This window comes from Protopterus annectens, chromosome 11.part0 (assembly GCF_019279795.1).
Source record: "Protopterus annectens isolate FY-2018-M chromosome 11.part0, PAN1.0, whole genome shotgun sequence".
Classification (NCBI taxonomy): Eukaryota; Metazoa; Chordata; order Ceratodontiformes; family Protopteridae; genus Protopterus; species Protopterus annectens.
Genome location: NC_056745.1, coordinates 85,797,998 through 85,820,581, shown reverse-complemented (window position 1 = coordinate 85,820,581; position 22,584 = coordinate 85,797,998). Strand labels below are relative to the sequence as shown.

The window sequence follows — 22,584 nt, the reverse complement described above, 5'->3', positions numbered from 1 at the left end:
ATCTTTTGGGAAGGTACTCTGTTTTTTGGCTGTGGCCTTTCTTTTAGGGCCTTCTGACATCTGGGGCAAGAAAAGACTGAGGATATGACGTCGGTCATGCGCTTTTATACCCTGACGCTCTGATATCAGGGCTGTGCGCCCATGACCGACGTCAGCCTAATACTTTGGTATTCGGGCCGACCGAGGACAGCGGACTACCCATAAGTAAGGACTGCAGCAATGTGGATCTTCGAACATCTACATTTATGGTAGGTACAAAACTGTACTTTTATCGTAGGGAGTAATTAACAAGGAAGTAGAAAATAGAAGTGCTACACCGCCGCCTTTTTTATGGGACCTGTCTTTTCTAATGATAGAGTAGTTAGGTGGAATTATTTCAGAGTTTTTTTATATGGGGTTTTAGCCATGTTTCTGAAATAGATAGGATGTCAGGTTTATTATATGTGATCCAGGCATGGAGGATTGCTATTTTGTTGACTATGCTTTGGGAGTTTAGTGAAGTAAGTAATAGAGGTTTATGTATAGTAGTGGAGGTTGAGGGGCCTGGGTTAGGATGGATATCACCTGATAAGAGACTGGTAACTAGATGAAGGATACGGTTAGAGAAGTAATTAAGTAGTTTAATAAATGGGTTGGGTGCTGTTGTGTTGAAGAAGGGGTTTCTGGTAGCTATGGGGATGGAGAGTTTGTGAAAAGTAAGTACTTTGTAAGAGAAGGATAGGAGGTGTTTTATAGGATATAGATGTGGAGAGATAGGTGAGTGTGGATGTGAGTAGGGGGAGTTTAGATGGTTGGTAGTATGATAGAGTTGTGGATGGTGGCAGGTACTGGGTTGGGTGAGGTAGTAAAGAAAGGTAAGTTTTAGAAGTAGTAGTAGTAAAATAGAGATGGATGAAGGTTTTAAAAGCATGTTAATTATGGTTACTTTGTGTATAGAATGTAATTAGTATTAAGTATGTTTTTAAAGATAATTATAGGAGGATGTGATGTAGTCAGCCTAGATTGTAGTGGGGAGTGTGGAGTCAGGAAGGAGGTGGCAAAAGAGGTAGAGGTTAGTGGAAGGTAAAGATAGGACTGATTGTCAGAGTTGAAGTGTGGACTTGGAGTCTGTTAGTGTAGCTAAGTAGAGGGTGTGGTAACTATGAGGTGATTAGAAAATGGGTGTGTCCAGGGTGTTGGTGATTGATTGGAGTAGGGAGGAAGTGGGTGTGGTAATGAGAGGAATATAGCTAGGAGTACTGGGGGCGGTTGGGAATTGGGGGCAGTGTAGGGGAGCGGAGTGAGCCCGAAGGGCAAACGGAGCGGGAAACACAGGAGAAGGAGGAGAGCCAATCAGTGGAGCATGGAATACAGGAAGTAAGCTGTAACAGAGTAAGTAAGGTTCTGGATATTTTAGGCAGAGTGGGCTGAGAGTTTGGAGAGAGGTAAAAGTAAGGTAAAGGCTAGTAAAGAAAAATGCAAGGAGTAAGTAAAGAAGGAATATCAGTGTGGGGGGTGCCCTCTAGTGGTTATCTTGTGATTATCAAGTGGTTACTTGGCCATCCGTTCACCCGTGCAACCTGAATCCTAACCTTAACACACCAAACAACATGCCTCTTGAACTGTCAAAACACAACCCAGCCACCTAATGCAAGTACCCTACAAACATGTACATTGAGTACTCTACTCCACTCAACAGAAAATAAATATTAAAAACAAAACCAGCATAGTAGCACACAATTACCACACTACATACACACCTTTACAAAGAACAAAATACTTACATGATTTACTACTCAAGTACACAAACAAGCTACAAACTGTTTCGTATGTGGGGGACTGTGCCCCCCCCACACCCCCCTACTTAAATATACCAACTCCGAGATCGTACCACAGTGGAGGTAATACATTCACATGTAGCATTGCAGTGTTATGTGTTTTGTTTACCCTGCTATTGAACAGTGGTTCGTAGCAGACGTTCTTCACATTTTACATTTCCCAGTGACGTCAGGGTGTGTAACTTTGCATGGGCCAACTATGGGAGTCTGGATTTTCTGTTTTCAGAATTTTGCGTTTGAGGTTTGCTGTTCGATGTTGTGCAATTCGAGATTATGGGTGTTCGATGTTCTGATATACTCCCACAATGACAGAATCATATTTGTACCTTTTGTTGAGGGACCTGAGTGCGTGCGTTATGTGGCAGATCCTGGTGCCTGACAGGCAGCTGACTGTTAGTTTCTCCTTATTCAACCTAGTGAGTGGGTCATCAGTATGCCTCACTCTCGAGTCACCTATGACTGGTGTGTTGGGCATGCTGTTTTGCCTTAGGGGCTTTGGTTGAGTGGCACACTCTTTAGGAGAATTGCGTCTCATGATTAGTGTTGTGTAGTGGTGGTCGAGTGAGTTTCTGCCTTGGAGATCTCTGCTGTTTGGGTAGATTTTTATTGAGAGCCTCCACAAAGGTGGTTGTGTGTGGTTTGTGTTTTTATGTGAAGGCAGTGCTGGTGTGTGTTCTGGAGGGCTATGTGTTCCATGTGGTGTGGTGCAAGGCTATGTGTTCCATGTGGTGTGGTGCAAGTGTTGACCTTCTCCTCTTGACCAGCTATTCTGGTCTTGGCTGGAGAGTGCGTGGCTTCTGAGTGTTGGGAGGTAAAGAGGAGAGGGTTGTCAGCGTACATGAGGCATTTGCTACATTGCCTTAGGATGCTCAAGTTCACCAGATTAATAGGAGAAAGCACAGGGAACTGACCTTCGACATGCTTGGAGGGGTGGGCATTAATTAAGTACTGGAGCTGTTTCCTTGTAGAATGGTTAGTGTTGGTAGCACTATGAGATCCAAACATAGTAAACGTTCAAACCATGGAGAAAACTAATATAAGATGCCTTTGCTTAGATTGTTAGAAGCATTTTGGAAAGGAATGGGGATGGAAATCAAACTAGAAGCGGATAAAAGTGACAACAGAAAATTACAAAAAGAAAAAAGAATGTAAAAAGCATGACCGAAAAAAAAAAGGAAAGGAAACTGGAGAGCCCACAATTGTAGTGACCAGTATGTAGAACTGCTGGAGTAACTACACCTTTATCAGGGTTTGACATCTAAATGTTAAGGAGATGTGAATTTAAACCAATCACATCTAAGGTTAATAATAGAGTCAGCAGAAACTGGGAGATACAGAAATGTAATTTCTGTAGTACAGAACTAGAAATATTTGCACATATTGCTGCTTGTTGTGATATAATCACAACTCTGAGTCTGTACACTGAATGCCACGATAATGTGTCAAGGCTGTCGCAATGGGGACTGTGCAAACATATAACATACAAGTAGCTGAGGAGCATTGCAGTCATAAACCACAAAAGAGTTACTGAAAATGAAAACATACCAATGACATTGTCACATAATAATGCCAACGGTAAGTAAAGAAGAAGCAAGGAAACTAAAATACTGTAGTCGAGGAAAACAGGACAAAAGTAACTAATCATCGCAGTAACTACTCCTAAAAATATTGTCCAGTTTACTGAGAAACCATAAAAAATAACAGGATTTGCAAGCAGGAACTAGAGCAATGTGGAATAGATTGCTACTACAAGAGTCCCCGGACCTCTGCAAAAACTGGCTTTATTCCAAGTCGGACTTTCCCAGTAAACAAATGTTAAACAAATAAATAGCGAGAGATAAAATTCCAGTAGTAATAGGATCAGCAGGGCTAATAAAAACATTCAGGCAGGGCTAATAAAAACATTCAGGCATATTTAAATTTGTAACTTGTTGTTGTTTGTCTTTCAGCTTTTCCCCGGTAAGTGGTCGCCACGGAGGAACTCCAGTCCGCTAGTGATTGGCAGTAGATTTTTTCTTTACGAAACGCCGAGGTGCCAGCTCGATGCCCAACCTTCAACGACGACATGCCTATTTACGCACGCATGTCTTTCGAACGCTACCCAACTGCGGGGAGGACATGCAGACTCCACACAGGTGGCACTCCCAAGCCACGCCGAGAATCGAACAGGAGAACCTCGTGCTGTGAGGTAACAATGCTACCGCTGTACCACCACGGGATATTTAAATTTGTTACTCGTATTGGAAACATGTATTTCATATGAACTACAGAAGAAGATGGTTATGGCTACATTGCAGGTGTAGCAAAGAGCTCTCTTGGCAAACTTCAAAGACTGAAGTAATGCTGATTTCATGAGCTTTAATTGTGTCCAGACTTTACTGATGAAGTTCATTCCTGTCAAGGTATTAGAAATCTTAAGCATGTGGAGAAATTAGAAAAGAGAGGAACCTTGTACAATACAGTACCAGAAATGCTTGCTATTAAAACCTAGCCTTCCACAGACATAGGAGGGAGTAGCTTCTGGCCTGTGTGACTGTCCAGAGAATGATGGCATTTCAAAGTGCCCAACAATGGGGTGAGAAACAAGACCCTTTACATTGCCCCAAGCCTTTGCATAAATACTGTTAAATGTATGGAATGCAGGTAACAGTTGGCAGTCTTTGACTTATAGCTATAGAAGAAATGGCCTTTGGGGTTTTGGTTTTTACTCCCATGATGAGTATGGGCCTGAGTGTGCAGCACAGAACACACAGGTTGCCACATGAGAAGGCTAAAGCATTAGAGTGGGCAAGAACTTTTTCTCATTTTGTTCAGTTGGGCCATAGGGCCAACTGTTTGTCTCACTTAGGTTCTGTTATGTAACTTATGGGGTATGTAGCTTTCAGTATGGCAATACCTAGGTACTGGAAGCTGTGTCATACAGATGAGTAAAGCTGTGACCTGTTTAATAGGCTGCTGCTTTTGCATGTGTTACTGGGTTTGAATCTTTCTACCTTAATTTGCCTACTGTGTGATATTGAGTAGACGTGCTTTGGGTCACTTTGCAATACTGGCTACGCTCCTTAATGGTCTCCTGGACTGCATGCCTAGTAATATGTATGCAATTCTATAGTCATCCTACCAGGCAGTCTGATTAAAAATCTTAGAGGCTGGAGTTCATCCACACTGCTTCCATTTAATCAGTAGCACTGTGTAGTTTGAGTGCCAAAATAAAGTAGAGAAAGTTAGCTGCAGAAAGAGAATATTTGTTTGAAGTGGTGTGTTTAGAAGTAGATAAATATAATATACAGTGGAAAATGTGCTATCTGTAGTTACCAAGAAGTTTCGTACTGCAATAAAATAAAGCAAGAAGACTTTCAAGAAGAAGTTTGTTTCCAGAAATTTGATAAGTCCTTTACTGAGAATCTGGAATATACACATTGTGACATATTTCTGCACATCACTGTCAAAGAAGCAAGGGCTTTGTAAAAAGGCCTGTACTTCAGCCACCTTGGCTTTCAGGGCCATCAGTTATCAGGCACACATGACTAAGTACTGCTTAGAGCTTTTGTTTCAATCATCTAGTGTCATTGCAGGTCTTTCAGATTACAAAGGAAAAGCTTTGGCTCTGTCGATCGAGGTAGCATCCTCCCTAGTGGCAAGACATGCCATTAAATGCAGCAATGATGCTGTGGAGGTTTGTGCCAGGGCAGCTGGTACTGGTTCAGTTCTTAGAAGATTTTCCTGGCTCAGGTTGCAGCCCCTCCAGGATGACTTCAAATCAAAATTAATGGATGCACCATTAGACAACTCAGTTGTTTGGTAAGCCAGCAACCCAAGTCCCTACAGGGTAAAAAACAAGGAAATGGAGGAGTTGAAACACATCCTGTGCCTAGGTTTCAAAGGAATTTCCCATCCAAATCTGTTTTCGTGTATAGCCACACCCAGCACTCCTCCATTAAGTCTTCCAGAGGAGGCAAGAGAGAACAGAAGCTAGGAGTTCACAGCCACCCTTACAACAAAGGCAGTCCTTTCCTGACAAAGCAGGGAATCTGCGATTACGCTGCAGATGTCTCCCTTTCCCCTCATTCCCTTCACCTTTCAAACACTCAGAGTCTGGGGAAGCATCATCCAAGACACCTGGGTTCTTTCCTTAATCAAAAAAGGATACTTCATGGTTTCGCACTCCACCCTCACCTTCATGGGCATTCCTCAACCCCCACCCCACCCCAAGAGCAGCTTCCTTTCTTCCCAGAGCTCCATCCAAAAGGTTCCTCATACCACAAGAGGGAAAGGTTTCTATTCAAGCATGTACTTTGTACCCAGAAAGGATGACCCCTGGAGACCAATCCTGGATTTATCCCATCTCAACACCTTCTTAAACATTCCTACCTTTAGAATGTTGACACTCCAAACTGTATTTCCCCTTATCCTTCCACAGTGATACATGACATCTCTAGATATAAAAGATGCTTACCTTCACATCCTCATTCATCCCACGTTCATGAAATTCTTGTGTTTTTCTGTGAGTTCCTGGCATTTTCAAGTCTCTGCCTTGCCCTTTGGTCTTTCTACAGTACTGAGTATATTCGCAAGATGCCTGGCTCCAGTGATTGCAGATTACAGACTTTTGAGCATCCAGATTTTTCCATACCTGGATGACCTGCTCTTACAGGCCCCAGCATTCTATGCTCTACTCCAAAACCCAGAGTCCACCATTTCCCTCTTTGGAAAACTGGGATTCACCATAAGCTACAAGAAGTCAGTCCTCACCCCTTCACAGGACCACATTTTCTGGGTTGTCGAATCCAGACAGATACAATCAGATTGTCATTTCCACATCAAAAAGTGCAGAACCTTCGGCCCTTCTTTCACTTCATTCTCCCCTTGGCTCAAATCACGGCCAGGGAGTTCCTCAGGGTGCTGGGATTAATGGCTTCAACCATTCATATGGCACAGATGTTAAAACTCCACATGAGGAAATTCCAGTGGTTCCTCAGATCGGTGTGGCCCCAACATACGTACTCACTAGAATTCAAAGTCCCTCTCATTCCTTGCCTAAAGAGGGAATGGCTCTGGTGGATCTAACAGATAGACCAAAATCCAGGTCTTCCCTTGCATTCTGTCACCCCAGCCCTAGAACTGTACACAGATGTATCATATTTGGGCTGAGGAGTGGCCTTGGGCAAATTTACAGTTTAGGGAAGTTGGTCTGCCTCCCAAAAAACAGAACACATCAACATCAGGGAAATGTGAGCATTGCTATGAGCTGTACAAGCATTTCAATGTTTTCTTTGTTCAGGCCCTCTACAGCTGTTCACAGACAACATGATAGTCCTCTGGTATGTGAAGAAGTGTGGGGGGGGGGGGGCAAATCCTGTCTTCTTTGCAGGTTGGCTCTTCTATTTATAGGAATTTCTTGCCCAATATCACATGACTATTTGGGCAGTGTACATTCCCTACAACCAAAATCTCGTGGCAGACTCCCTCAGCAATCCTGACTTTGGGTATAGTCCACCAATGGCATATTCTGCAAGTAGACTTGTTTGCCTCCCCCCTGAACAGGCAACTTCCAAAATTTTGTGCCAGAGTTTCAAGTCCTCTGTTTCAGAAGATAGATGCTCTCCCCTTTTCTTGGAAGAGGAGGTTTCTGGATGGATTCCCTCTCCTTTCTCTAATACCAAAGGGCCTGGTCAAGATTAGACAGGACCAATCAAAAATCTTGCTGGTAACTCCTTTTTGGCCAATACAGCACTGATTCCCCCCCTTCATTTAGCCAAGGGCCATCACCACAAGTTACCCACAGAGTGGACCTTCTCACACAGAACAAAGGATCCCTGATACATCCACATCTGTCAACACTACAGCTGACATTGGGTAATAGGATTCTAATCCTCTTCAGACACTTATTCCCACAGGCCATGCTCAGGGTTTTGCAGTAGGCCAGAAAACCCAGTATCAGAAAATCTTGCGCTTCCAAGTGGAAAAGATTTTCAGTCTGGTGTCTCTCTTAAGAACCCCAGTGGTTCTGTCATACATGTGTGAATTGCTCTCTGCTGGCTTGGCTTACTCTTCTGTCAAACCACTTGTCAACTATTTCTGCTTGTCTGTCTCTCTCCCCTCCTTAGCATCCAGATTTGAGGTGAAGCAATTCCTTAAGGGCGTCCTTCACATTAGGCCTCCCAGGAAACCTATTCTTTCTCCTTGAGAACCTTAATTTTCTTCTAGAAAAATTGACCCTGGCCACTTTTGATCCTGCATATTTGGCCTCCCTCAAACATGGCTCTTGGAAATATGTTTTACTAGTGGCCTTTGCTTCATCTAGAAGGGTGTCGGAGCTACAAACCCTTAATGGTGGTGCCCCCTTCTTGGCCTTTCATAAGGAACAGGTTATGCTTGAGAACAAATCCTTCTTTTATGCCAAAAGTGGTTAATGAGTTATCCCTTGATCAATGCATTCAGTTACCTACCGTCTTCCCTTTTCCCCAAAACCACAGTGAGAAGGTACTATACTCCTTAGATGTACAAGACAACTTAGGTTTTACTGATAAGCTATTTGTGAACTTTCATCCCAGGGCTATGGGTTTACCTGTTTCTAAGCAGAATATTTCTTCTTAGATTTCTAAGACTGTTTGCCTTTGTTGTACACACCATGGAAAGAGCTTCTCTTCACCTGTGAATGCCCACTCTACCAGGGATGTGGCTTCCTCTAAGGCATTCTTCAAGGGCGTAGATAACAGCACCCACTTTGAAGCAGCCACCTGTTCATCTATTCATACCTTTACCAGACACTACAAACTGGATGGCATCTCCAGATCCAAAGCCGGATTTGCTAAAGTGATTTTACATGGCTTCATTGAGAGCTCCTCTTCTCCTCCCTCCTTTCTTGAGCTTTGGCACTCTCCCTCAGGTTAAGAATGCTGCAGCAAGTGAATAGAATAACATAGAATAGTTGTGTAAAATCTTATCAGAACCGTAGATGTCCTCCTATTCACTGCTGTAGTATTCTATCCCACCCTCCTTCCCCTCTTAGTCTATTGTTTTGCTTGGATGTTCTGACCTTTTATGTCCTTAGTCTGGCATTCCTTCTGGGGCATTCAGTTCTGAGGATGGTATGTGCGTATGTTGCTTTTATGCCCTATGTCCGACTGCAGCCTATATATGACATCCCACATATACCCTACAGTAGTAAATGACTTTTGTATACTGGCTGACATTGGGTCATCTTCAGGTGGGAGATCCCTCAGGTTAAAGAATACTGCTGCATTGAAGAGAAAGGACTTCCATGGTTATGGTAAGATTTTGCACAACTGTTCTTTCTTTATATCTTTTCTTTTGTCTGTTTCCCATTTGAATCTTATCACTAAGCCATATATGTCGTCTTCCCTTATACCTTCCTTTATCCATTCATAGGTTCATAGGTAGGTACTAGGCTATCGGCCCAAGGGCCTAAGTAAGCCTAGCCAACAAGGTTCCCTGGCTTATGCCACCCAAGAAAGTTATTTTCCTGTGCCCCTGCCGAGCAGAGCCACAGAAGTGATCCCGGGCTGTAGTTCCTATTTCCCATCCACTCATCAAGATTTTTCTTGAAGAGTACTAATGAGGAACTTTGCTTGACATAGATGGGTAGCTTGTTCCAGAGTATGGGAATTCTCTGGGACAGGAATCTATCCCTCCAGCACGTCCTGTTTATTGTGGTGACAAGGTTTAGGTCCCTAGAGCGTGTAGCACGGAGGGACTGGGATTTCTTTAGGTGTAGCATGTCCAACAGGTCTGGGTTTGACATAGCTTTATATGTTAGACAGAGATAATTCGGAGTAGGAGATATGCTACAGAGTAAATCTGGAGTTTTTTGAGACAGTCGGTGTAGGGCATCTGTTTGAGGCCAGTAATCCTCTTTGTGAGGTACTTCTGTGGCCTTTCCAGCTGTTGCAGATGTCTTGTGAGGTACATTCCAAAAGGGGCGGTGTACTCTATAATGAGTCTGAGTGTCGAGTAGAGGGGAACAATGACCTCTTTTTTCCTGCATGAGAACCCTTTTGTGATGAGGTGTGCCACGTCGAAGGATTTCCTGACTCCTGTGGCAATGTGATTATCAAAGGAGAGACTACTGTCCACCTGGGTCCTAAGGTCACTTATCACACTTTTTGGCATTGAGCTTGAGCCCATAACTCTGACACCAGGCATCTGTCTCAGTGAGGCCCTTATGTAGGATGTCCACATCATTTGGGGGCTCAACTATGGCTCCTAGTTTGCAGTCATCTGCAAACTTCGTTAGCCAAAGGCCTTCTATGTTAGCCTGTACTTCAGAGTAGCAGTTATCAAACAGGAGAGGTTCCAGGACTGAACCCTGTGGTACTCCACTTGTCACTGGTCTGAAGTCAGATTTGGAGTCTGCAACTTTTACAGTGTGGGTTCTGTCAGTGAGCCAGTTGGCAACCCATCTTGTGACATAAGGATTTATACCAACTTTAGTGAGTTTAGCTATAATTTCAGAATGGGGGATGGTGTTGAAAGCCTTGGCGAGGTCAAGATAGGCTGTGTGAACCACCTTACCCTCGTGTACGTCTTTGGTGACTGCCTCAAAGAAGTCGATCAGGTTCAGGAGGCATGATGTGCCTTTCACAAACCCGAACTGGGTGGGGTCCAGAGTTTGGAGGTTACCAATGTCTTTGAGTTCCGTGATATGTTCCATGGCCTTACAGACCAGGCTTGTCAGGCTAATAGGGCGATAGTTCCCGGGATCAGTGGTGGCTCCCCCTTTGTGGAGTGGGATAACTGCTGCTGTGCGTCATTCATTGGGCACAAAGCCTGATGTGAGACTGATTGAACATGATGCTTAAGTGGGGAGCCAGTTCGTTCTGAAGTTTGTGTAAAACGCAGCCTGTGATGTTGTCCGGTCCTATGGATGCTGTGTTTTTGGCTGTAGAGAGTACAGCTTTTACCTGCGTAGTTGTGATTACATGGACTCTGCATTCTTCCTGTATAGATATGGGCCCTTTAGGGGGTGATAGGTTCAGTGCTAACTTTACCCCCCTATCTGCCAGGATGTTGGCAATATCAGTTGGTTCTGTAATTTTCGTGCCGTTGTGCTGTAACTCAGAGCAGATCTGGGTGTTGACATTGATATTCTTGACATAGCTATAGAATGCTTTGCGATTGTCTGTGGAATCAGTGGCAATTTTGTTTTTATAGCTAGCTTTGGAGGATCTTATAAGGCATCTCAGCTTCTTACTGAGGCTGACCAGGGAACTCCTCCACTCATGGGATTTTACTCTCTTTTACAACAGTTTCTTCCTTCTCTTGTAAAATTTGTTTATGGCAGGGGACCACCAGATTGGCTTCCTTTTTTTTGGAGGATAGCGTCTTGGTTCCGTTTGGGATAGCACAATCCATGCACTCGTGTAAGTGCTTATAGAGTGCATCTGTGTAGGATTCAACAGTCGTAACTGTTTTCTCCATCTGCAAGGGTGTCATGAAGTTCACCACTTCTGTCTTAAGAAGCATGAAGTTTGCTTTGGAGACATTTTTTCCAGTGGTTTCCTTCATGGGAGGTGGGATGTGGATATGTAGGGTGATTAGCTTATGGTCGGATCTGACCAATGAGGAGTTGACTTCAGGTGTGGAACACCGGTCACTCATGTTGGTAATGACTAGGTCTAGGATATTGTTGCCCCTGGTGGGGGTGTGGATAAGTTGATCCAGTGCATTGGAATTTATGAATTCCATAAAGCGTTGAGCGAAGGACTTGGTACATGAGTAGTTTTCCCAGTTAATGGTGGGGTAGTTGAAATCGTCCATTATAAGGGTGTTTGGTTGAACCCTAATATTTTCCAGTATGTCAAGAAAAGAGGAGTGGGAATCCTGGGGCATGGTGGGGGATCTGTAGCAAGCTACAATCTGGATTGCATTTTTGCCCAGAGTTAGTTGCACTTGGATAACCTTGGATGCATTATGCTGAGCAACTAGCCTGGAGGTGTGGATATCCTTAATAAATATGGACACACCTCCGCCTTTGGTGTTCCGGTCCAGGTTAGGTGGCTGAAAAGTGTGATATGAGTTATAATAGCCTGGTAATGCAGGGGTGCTCTCTGGAGCATTTAATATTTAAAAAAAATATGTTTCATCTTTATTCATCTTCTTTATAATGCTCATAATTCATACCATCTAACCCTTGTTGTGATTCATTCTTACATTCTTTTATCACCTTGTCTGTTTCTTGTATATTTATATAATTTTCTAAAAAAAAATCCTTACTTTTTCTGATATTGTTTTCACTTTCCACTTTTCTTACCCATCCATTTTCTTCTTTTCATACAATTTCTCTACAAAACTTTCTGCTACCTCCGTAATATCTTCCTGTTTATATTTTATATTTCCTTTGCCATCTAAGATAGCATCCCTCCTTCTCCCATTTTTTCTTTTCCTAAATAATATGAACTTTTTCTTTCAGAAAAAAACTTTGCCTATGTGACATTTTTCTTTTACTCTTTTTTTTCTTACATCGGTTTTTCTATTGCCCACATTTTTTCATTTCTTTTTCTATTTCTTTCTCATAATTCTGTAAAATTTCTTTATAGTTAATCCTATTTTTTTATTTCTGCTTCTAAATATATGTTTTTAAACTTCTGCTTGTATATCACCCACCACTGTGTCTAGTTTTTATAAAATGGTCTCATTGCCATAAGATCTCTCCATAATATTTTTTCATATTTCTTCCTTTTTAAACTCTAGTTAATCTTTTTATTTCTTTTCCTCCTCTGTTATTTTGGTAGCTTTCCCATTTCCAGCCCACACTGCTGCATGATCTCAAAACACTGCCATCTGTACCCACTGTTATTTCTTTTGTGTTTTTAGAAAAAAAATTATATAACCAAAAAAAAAAATGATGATTCACACTAGGTCTAAATCAAACAATTTAATGATGAAGTGTCTTCATTCCTTTTCTTAAAGAACTTCCATCAGAATCAATTATCCATTCCTGTTCTTAAATATATAAATATCTCCACTATGTCTTAGTTAAAATCAGTCCATGTAACAATCAATCATTTAGTCATAAAATATAAACAAAAAACTTGCACCTATTATATAAATTTATTAAAATTCTAATATTAATAAAATTATATCAAGTGTCACATTAACCTATATGCTTAAAATATATACCAATTCATACATTATATGTTCAAAATATCTCCCAGTAAACCAACACCGTTATTTTATGTAGTCACATAATTAAATTCGCAGACCAAACACAGCCAATTGATTTTTTTTTTTGGTTGTTCAGTCCTGGGAATCTAGTGGTATTTAGAAGAATTTGCCAGTATAGTTCATGGTACTTTCAAAACAACTGCCATTTGCCACCTCTGGTGTGGTTGGTTCTGGGTACTTTTTTCTAAAATATAAAACACAAATTTATTAAAATATAAATATCTGGAATGTTTGTAAGGAAAATTCCTTGCATCAGCCTTCCTAATCTCGCAACTGTTGGTAAATGACTAATTTCCCCAATGTAAAATATTGGACAGGAGAGGCAACTCACCAGTTTTGACTCCATTCATATTACAATTATGTTTACCATTCATAGTAATGGTCATAGCATAATCATTAGCTGTAATGCTCATACTGTCATTAATATATCAGCATTAAGGACACAAACCACATTTAACCATCCTCTTGTTTGGTGTGTACCCACTTCCTTTACTTTTAGTCTCAAATTGACCACTTACACTGAGAGCAGGTCTTTCAGAATCAGCCCACCCCCCCATTGTAAGCCTTTTTATAGATGGGTCTTGGATCAAAGCAAGTCACTTATGAATCTGGCCCTTGATTATGTGGATTAATTTTTAACTAAGATGTAGTGGAGATATGTATATGTAGGAACAGGAAATGATTGATTCTGATGAAGTTCTGTATGACAAGTAATGAAAGTGCTTAATCATTAAAATGTTCGGTTTAGACTTGGAGTCAGCAACTTTTTGTTTTTATTTTTTGAGTTTTGATTTTGTTGAAATTTTTTTTAAATAAATTATATAATTATTTGTAGTGTTAAAAATTCCCTTTTATATGCCCATAAAAGATTCTTTCCTACTTTTTAAATCTTCACATTTGATTAAATCCCTTAATATATTAATATCCTATGTTATTTTTTCCCTTTTCTTTTCTCAGGTTACAGTCAAAATCTCAATTTTTTTTTTATTTCTTCAAACAACTTTTTTTTCTCTGTCATATTAGTATAAATCACTATTATACATTTTCTCATTCTATCATATGCCAGTCTCCTTCCTGGTACTTCTATTGCTACATTTCAAGTTCCTTTTGTCTTCATTTTTATAAGCATCCTGATCTAGGATATGTCCCTTTTCCTACTGGCCAAACAATTTGGCTTCCCCATACTGCCTGTATTAATTTCTTTTATTTTTGTCACATCTGGTATCTAGCAAGCAAAAGGCATCCATTTTTATTTTTTACACCATTCCACCACCAGATTTCTTACATTATTTCAAATGCTATCCACATTTAATGCTACAATTTCTTAGTTATCCTTTCCAATTTTTGTAAGCGTTTTACTTCCAGGACTTCTCTTTGATTTCTCCCAAGTCTCCCACCAATTGATTTTCACTATCTTGTTCTTTATCTTCTCCTCTTGTCCCAATTTCTTCTTTTTCCTGATATATTTTTCTAACATTGCAAATCTGTTCTCTTCTTGTGTATTAATAACCTCACTTTAAATTGGTATTTCTTCTTTAAGTACAACTTCATTGTTTAACCTTTCTTCAGTATCCCCCTCCCCCATAACACTTGTTCTTTCAGTATCTGATCTAATAATATTCTCTACCGTTTGTCTTTCTTCTGAGCTTTCCTCTTCTAATGTGAGACAGTCAAACCAGAAGTGTCCAAATTCTTTACGTTTTCTACAAAAAAGCTTACTGTATTGGCCAACTTCATTTAGTACAATCTTGCATTAGATGATTGTTATCCCCACAGAATCAACATGCTTTGCATTGACTCCAGTACATAACAGACCTTCGCTTACCATTCAGTTACTGTATTTGAAATGTATTGAATTTTCCCATTCTTAACATCCATTATTACACACACTTCCCAACCCTCAGTAAATACATTTTACATTTTTTTTATTTCATGCATTTTACTATACAGTGAAAGAAAGCTCCTGTTCGTTCATATTTGAAGTTCTAAACTGAACACTTATTTTCTTTTTAATTTCTCGAGCTCTGAAATCTTTCCTTGATGCTACTGCATTTTGTTTTTCAGTCTCAGTCATATGTTTTTCTTGCAAGTTAAAGCTTTCAAATGTCACTTCACAAAAATGTTCAGGTCCCAAATGAATGAATGCTCTTGTCTTTAATGTTAAATCCTAGTTGCAAAAATAATACCGTCCATAATGTCAAACCTGTTCAAGCTGCCATCATTTTTCCTTTTTGTTCTTAGGATTGGCAGATCGTCTTTTCTGTAGCTGTTGAGAAACTACCACTGTTTGTCTCCTCCCAGTTCCGTCTTCCATTTTTCTTTGCTGCATCTGCATAACAGAATTGTAACAAAAACCCTGAAAACTGTCTGTTTCACCAACCAAGAATACATCCATTGTTTTCCCTTCAGCAGTTGTTTGTGTTTCCAGTCTCTCATGTTGTTTTTGTAACACACTCCCCTCCATATCACTCCATCTAGTTTCCTCTCTCTCTACCTGGCTCATCAAATTTATCAGCACTTTTGTCTCTAGTCCTCCATTTCCCATCTCTGTAGTAGTTATTTCATCTCCTTTTCCTTCCTTTAGTAGGTCATCTCCTGTTCCTCTGTCCATACCTCTCAAGTGTACCTCATTAATGGTCTTAAAAAGTTAATGTTCCTCAAAGTTCCACATCGAAAGGCTCTATCACACATTCAGTGTTTGGAATGTTTTAACTGACACCCAACGGTGAATAGAAAAGAATCATATTAATTTATTAAAAGATCTTTTTCAAAAGTAAAACCAGCATATTTTAACCCTATGACCTTCCTAGTTGAAGTTGTTAGTATGTGTTCCACATTTTGCCCATTTGTTACACATTATGAAGGCTAGTGTTCCTCATTTCAAAGATGGAAGATTGAGAGCTATGCCTCTGTCCATCTCTGCTGCATTCTTTTCCACCATGGGGTTCCTGGAACTGCAGTAGCAGCCTTCTAGTGCCACCTTTGCAGCTCCCAAGAGTGCTTACTTCCTCTCTTGCAAATTGTAGGGAAGTTCTTCGATGCCCTTGCCAAATTTCCCCTAGTAGTACAAATACCACCTCTAGTCGCCCCCCTGAAAAGAGGCTACTTAACCTAGTGGGACTACCCAATCAACAAATGATAAATACTAAAAAATCTTACGGAAGCAAATTATTTTAAGTAAGGTAGTGATTATTTTGAGCTGAGATATAGAAATTGCATTGTCTAGAGATAGCAAGTCCCTACCAGTTTTAATATTGTTGGCTGCCAAAAAAGTAATTTCTAGAAAATGGAAGTCAAAATTTAAGCTAACTGTAGCAGGATTATTGAATATTATAAAGGAGATAAAAGAACTGAGGATGCAATCTTTAGAAAAGGAAAGGCACAAACTACAAAGAAAGAAACAATGTATGTGAGCAGTACATGCAGAATAATGAACAGGAGAAAGAGTGACATTTCAGGGAAGGCAGGATGTGAGCACTCTGTTCTTTTTTCGGCTTTTCCCGGTTAGGCGTCACCACAGCGGAACTCCGGTCCGCTAATGATTGGCAGTAGATTTTTACGGTGGCGAAGTGCCAGCCCGACGCCCAACCTTCAATGAAGGCACGCCCATTCACGCATGTCTTTCGAAAGCAACTCTACTGCGGGGAGGACATGCAGACTCCACATAGAAGGCGGTCCAGCCGAGAATCGAACGGGAGAACCTCTTGCTGTGAGGTGACAACTCTACCACTGCACGTTAAATCGAATAATAGTTAAGAAATTTTATAATGCACGAAAAGGAAAAACTCTTCATAATTGTTTGTTTTCTCTTTTATAAGTATATATATATATTCCCGTGTCACTGTGTAATGTTTGAAGCTAATAAAGGTGTTTAAAAAAGGGTATGTCAGTGATGCATTCTCCAAGAATGGTATCTGAGGAGGGAAATAGAGCAGAAACCGAAGTGAGTGTAAACCTCTGTCATTAAGTAGTAGACAATTGAATGGGCAGATAGCGTAGTTACATTTGTAAAGTAAGCCAAGCTTTGCATTTGTACTTATCCTCAGTATTTGAATAGGTTAAGTAAAAGAGTACATTACTGATTACTTGAAATTGAAAAGGTGATCTCATGAGTGCCAAGAGCAAAGTTCTTTACAGTACTAGATGCTACCAAAGATTATGGCAGATAGTGCTGTAGGAAGAAAGCTTCATATTACCTGTGACGGTATTAGGACAGCTGTTGACACGAGTGACGCTGTAGAGACCAAGCATGTCAGCCTGGCCCAAACATTTGCTAGCACTCCTCATTGTAGCATGATGAATGAGCTAACTGTGCTTCTCATAGATCTTCATGCAGTAAGGTGGATAGGAAACTCGATTAAAAACAGTCAGGGTAGGGGTAATTCTTCAGAGAGTATGAAGGTGACCAGTGGTGTTTCACAGAGCTCAGTACTGGGGCATCTGGCGATCACAAGTCATGATCTCTGGTTAACCAAGTCTGCAGATGACTGTAACCCGGGTGTCATTCTGAAGTCCCACCCTGAAGCCTAGGCTCCTTCAGCACAAGCTTGTACTTGTCAGTACCTGGTGTACAAATAATGGGCTCAAATTAAATGCAAAAACTGCAATATTGAAACATTTGGTAGACAGCCCCTTCCCCCATATCATTACATAAACAACACCCCGCATCAAAATGAAAATGTAATTAAACACCTAGTAGTACGGATTAATTCCATCGCCGTTAATCATCATGTAGCTATAGTGGTCAGGAAGTCTGGTTCCATATCAGTCCATTGAAGTCTGTTTCGACAAATGCAAATAAACCAAAACCAGTTTGCTGAAATCACCTTCAGCAAGCATTGAAACAGTTGCACCTCCCATGTGGAGAGGGTTACCGCTGCCCCCAGAATTATATATACCAACTCTGAGTGTTGCAAAGCAGTAGAGAAAAAGTCAATTTCCACATTTGTCAAAGGCAGTATTGGTGCACTGGCTCTTGTTTTCTTTGTATTCACTGAAATCCCCCTTTGACAGACTGACATACTTCCCAGGAAGTCCTACTTAGCTCAGTTATTTGCAAAAGGAATCATGCAGAGCTAAAGCGGTCATTGCACTCTTATATTGTGCATTGTTTAGGCTACGCATAGAATACAGGGCACCCTTTGGGGTGTAGCTTGCTAGATATAGCAGTATTACTCAGCTTGACATAGATTGTTGTCATGGTGTAGCACATGGAGCATAACTTGGAAAAGTGCAGTATTCTGATGCCTTTACACATGCCTTCTGTTCAATATTCCAAAGATGTTTTGCAAGGGGGAACATATGCTTTTCTTTTTGCTTTACGTAGAGAATTTGTCCCCATAGTTTTCACTTAAGTAAAATACACACGGAACTTTTTGTAAAGCTGGTTTGATTTTAATTAATTTGAAAAAATGCCAAACCTCTCTTTACCAAAGCTAGTAAATGCATGTGGGACACAATGTCCAACCTTCATCAGCTGTGTTGTTCTTGGTTAGTAGAAGAAAGGTGTGAACTGTTGAAATGCAACTTTTTATTCTCTGTTCTAATGTGTGTTGCTTTGTCCTTACAGTTGATGGAGAAGGAGGAATGGAAGAAGACTCCAAATCATCTAGTGGTTTTCTACTCTTTGATACAGTGTCCAAAGGTACCATTTCATGTTATATTTTTCTTTGTGCCCTATTGTTAAACCTTAAGCAGCAAAGTCGGTATGTTGTGGGTTGTAGTAGTTGGGGCTTCCATTTTTTTCTGTTTTGTTCAATAATGTGCTTTTTAAATACTATAGTAAGCTGACAGAAATATCTAAAGGGTACTTTTGCGAATGGACAGGTAACCTACACTTGTATAGTGGATTTGAGGATGTGTGATCACGAGAGAAGTGTACATGGTGATTCCTAGTTCAGTGGGGAAGCATTGTCAAAAGAATGCAACTGCAGGGATTTCACAGGATGGTGTGTCATTATAAATTCTTCAGTTAGCAACATGAACAGAGCTAATTCCTCATCATATTGCCTTAAAGTATCATTTTAATTATGCACTTTTATTTCTGAACATGTACTAATTAAAACAATCAAGAAAATTTTAAATCCCTTACTTCTATTGATTTTTGTTACTGATGGAGCAGTGGTAGCCCATACATCTCCTGACTGAAATCACCATTGCAGTATTCTTACCAAATGAGTTTTCATCATCTGCTGAGGTCTGGCCATGGTACCAAAGCTTTACCTTTTTGAGGGTGTACGTCCATGTTGACCCCAGCTCGTATGTCTTAGGGTATATAGTAGGACATACGCATGAGTTCCTCAGACTATCTTGCCACCGGGTGAAACACAGGCTGTGCAGCCATTGGACTGATCTACATTGGGTCACTGGTGTACTGTTACTTCCATGTTTGTTTTTCAGCTAAGTTCCCCGATGGTGAACCTTCCTTTTTTGTATTTTGGACTGTGGTTAAAATTTCTGCTAGATGCCCACTAGGACGGGCAGGTACAAGTGCAGTAGGCAAATTCCGTACAGGGGCTTGCACACTAAGTCTCTTTTTTGTTTAGGACTGAAACGTGACTAGATCTATCTGCCAGTCATTTGTTCCAAAAACCCTTAAGCTAAGGATTTCCTCCCCTATCACATACCTTGAAACACAGCATCTAAAATGCCTGACCCAAGCAAAGATAGCAGAATACCTGCTCATGACGTCGTCCTTCCGCCAAAGAAGAAACTCAAGCCCCTAAGACAGTTTTCAGTCTAAGACTTCTGGGTTTAGCTGTACCTGATTATTCTTCCAAGGAGGAACAATATGTTGACTCTCATTTTCTGGATTACTCCTCACAGCTTTAGTTGCATGAAGGGGACTATCTTCAGATTCTCCCATTGAAGAAGCCTCTTTTGGAGAAATTTTTCAGAACATGTTGAGGTGCTCTGAATGACTATCAAAACATATCTCTGATGTACAAAAGAGATGCTACAGCCTTCTGGAAATGGGCGTACCAGCTCCTTCTCCAGTCCTTCCACTACTAGAGACATATCAGGACAACTTTCAGTCAGTATCTTCAACTCCTGATTCTCAGCCACCAGCATGAAAAAGACAAGACCAGTATTCTGCTGTCTTTCGTCAGATAAGCCATCTAATCTGCTCCCGTGTGCTAACGCCCTTCCCACTGACAAGGATTGTATGGCTATGGATAGGTGGGGAAAGAAGGTCTACACTTCTTCTACCCTAACGTTCACAGCTGTTTACTATTCCCAAACAACCAAGTGTTTGCTCTCTATATTACAGTCTTTGCAAAAGGTTATGTCAGACCCACAATCCAGCAGATTCTAAGCAGCAAATACAGACCTCACTATCTCAAGCTACACCACTAGCCAGACATGGCGTAAAATGCAGTTATGATGCTGTGGATGCCTCTTCCAGGGCTGCTGTCATGGGCTCAGTCATCAGATGTTATGCATGGCTGTGCAGTCAGCCTGTCCCTAAGGACTTCAACTCTAAAATACTAGATATGCCATTAAGCAAAGATCTCTTGTTTGGTCCACAGGCTGCCAGTCTTTTCAAAGCCCTGCATCAGCAAAGCAAGATTATGAAGGAATGTAGACAAATTCTACTTTCTATAGTCCCTAGATACCATAGAAACTACCCAGCCAAGTCTACTGCTTTTGTTAAGAGCTACCCTAGGTCAACTCACAAACAAAGAAAAACACCAAGAAAAAGATTTCCAGATGAACCATATAGAGGATCTCCTTCTGCGAGGCCTCCCTTTGGAAGCAAAAACCTGTGACTACCTTCCCAACTACTCCCCAACCCCCCATACCTCTATCCAAAAGACTTTTGTCTCTCTCCCCTTTTGGGAAATGGTAAATACAGATAAATGGGCTCTGACTATCATCAAAGAAGGCTATGTCATGTCTTCGGAAAGCATTCGGTCTCTAAAGGGCATGCCTTTTCCACTTCTCATCTGGCTTCCATTGCTTGATCTGTTATTCAGGACTTACTAAATCAGGGCACCTTAGAAATAATGCCATCTTCCTTCATTGGAATAGGTTTATTCCAGAATCTTTCACATACCAAGGAACAAAGGAATTGGAGACCCATTCTGGATCTCTGTCTCTCTCTCTCTCTCTCTCTTTTCTCAACACCTTCCTGGACGTTCCTACTTTCAAAATGTTCTCTTCCCACAGTTTTACCTTTCGTTCTTCCTCACACCTCTCTGGTTTCCCCAGAGCTAAAATATGCCTACCTTCATGCTCCCATTTGATTCTCTTGTAGGAAATTCCTTAAGTCAAATGTTCAGTTTACTGCGTTGCCCTTTGGTCTTTCTACAGCATGAAGAGTCTTTTACAAAGCGTCTAGCTCCAGTGGTAGCTCACTGCTGTACACAGGGAGTTTCAAGTTTTCCCTTACCTGAACAACCTTCTGATCCAAGCTCTCTTCATACACCTCTTCCTTGAGCAAGAACATTCCATGAGACATCTTCTTTCAGTGATGGGATTCACAATCGGTTTAAACTAAAATCCCATCTCACACCCACTCAGGACCTTGTGTTTCTGGGTTGCAGACTGCATACACGTAAAATGTATGCCTTTCTCCTCAGGAAAATGTTCAGAGTCTGGACAGCATCTTCCAACACCTGTACGGACCGTCATGCAGCACAGCAAGGAAAATCCTCAGGGCTTTGAGTTTCATGACATCTACCATCCCGATGCTTCTGACCAGAATACACATGAAAATTCAGTAGTACCTGAAATCTGTGTGATCCCATCTTTTGCAACCGCTGGATACCCTTTTCCCTCTTCTACCTTACCTGAAAAAAGAGCTACACTGGTGGGAGAAACCGATCACAATCGGCCTGGGACTTCCTTTCACCCCCAAGCCTACCCTATCAAGTTTTTCACACAGATACCTCAGACAGGACATACGAGGCATGGACAGGATCGCCAAGAGCAGGAGAAAGTCTTCACCACTTCTGGAGCAAATTAACTTGAAAGAAATGCAAGCTTTTCTGCAAGCTCTGCAGGTTTCTTCAGTTTATGAAAACCAGGCACACACTTGGTGCACACCGACAGCACTGCAATTATGTTGTATTTAAACAAATGGGGGGGCTTAAGGTCTTACCCACTGTGCAGGGTAGTACAGGGGGCATGGCACCTTGCCACACAAATGAACACAACTTTCACAGCTGCATACATTCCTCCCAGGAGAATATGCTGGAGGACCCTCACAAAAGGACCCTGCACAGATAAATCTTCAAAACAATCAGGTACCTGAGGGGCGTACCACAAATAGATTTTTCTGCTTCCCTAGAAAACCACAAAGTAAAAACAATAAATCCACTTGAACCAGCAAGCACAATTGCTGTTTATTACAATGCAACTTCACAGTTTAGCTGCAAATAGCTTCGCCAGGCATAAAGCCAAGACAATATCTACAGCACAAATAAATAGTATTAAAAGATCACATGATCACTAAATCATTTGTTGCAAATGTTGCAATAAAGGTTTTATGGAAACACACTCATTTAAACCTGGTGGAATATGTGCTTTTAGCCTCAGTATCCATTTATATTCTTCTAGTTCTGTTTGTTGTATCAAA

At 41.1% G+C, this 22,584-nt stretch overlaps 1 protein-coding gene across 1 annotated transcript in view; it reads left to right on the top strand.

Moving 5' to 3' along the window:
- NUP205 (nucleoporin 205) overlaps positions 1 to 22,584 on the top strand; it is a 1,199,422-nt gene that overhangs the window by 632,950 nt on the left and 543,888 nt on the right. The window contains 1 exon segment of the mRNA XM_044087173.1: positions 18,574 to 18,648. Within this exon segment, the coding sequence (XP_043943108.1) occupies positions 18,574 to 18,648 (75 nt within the window).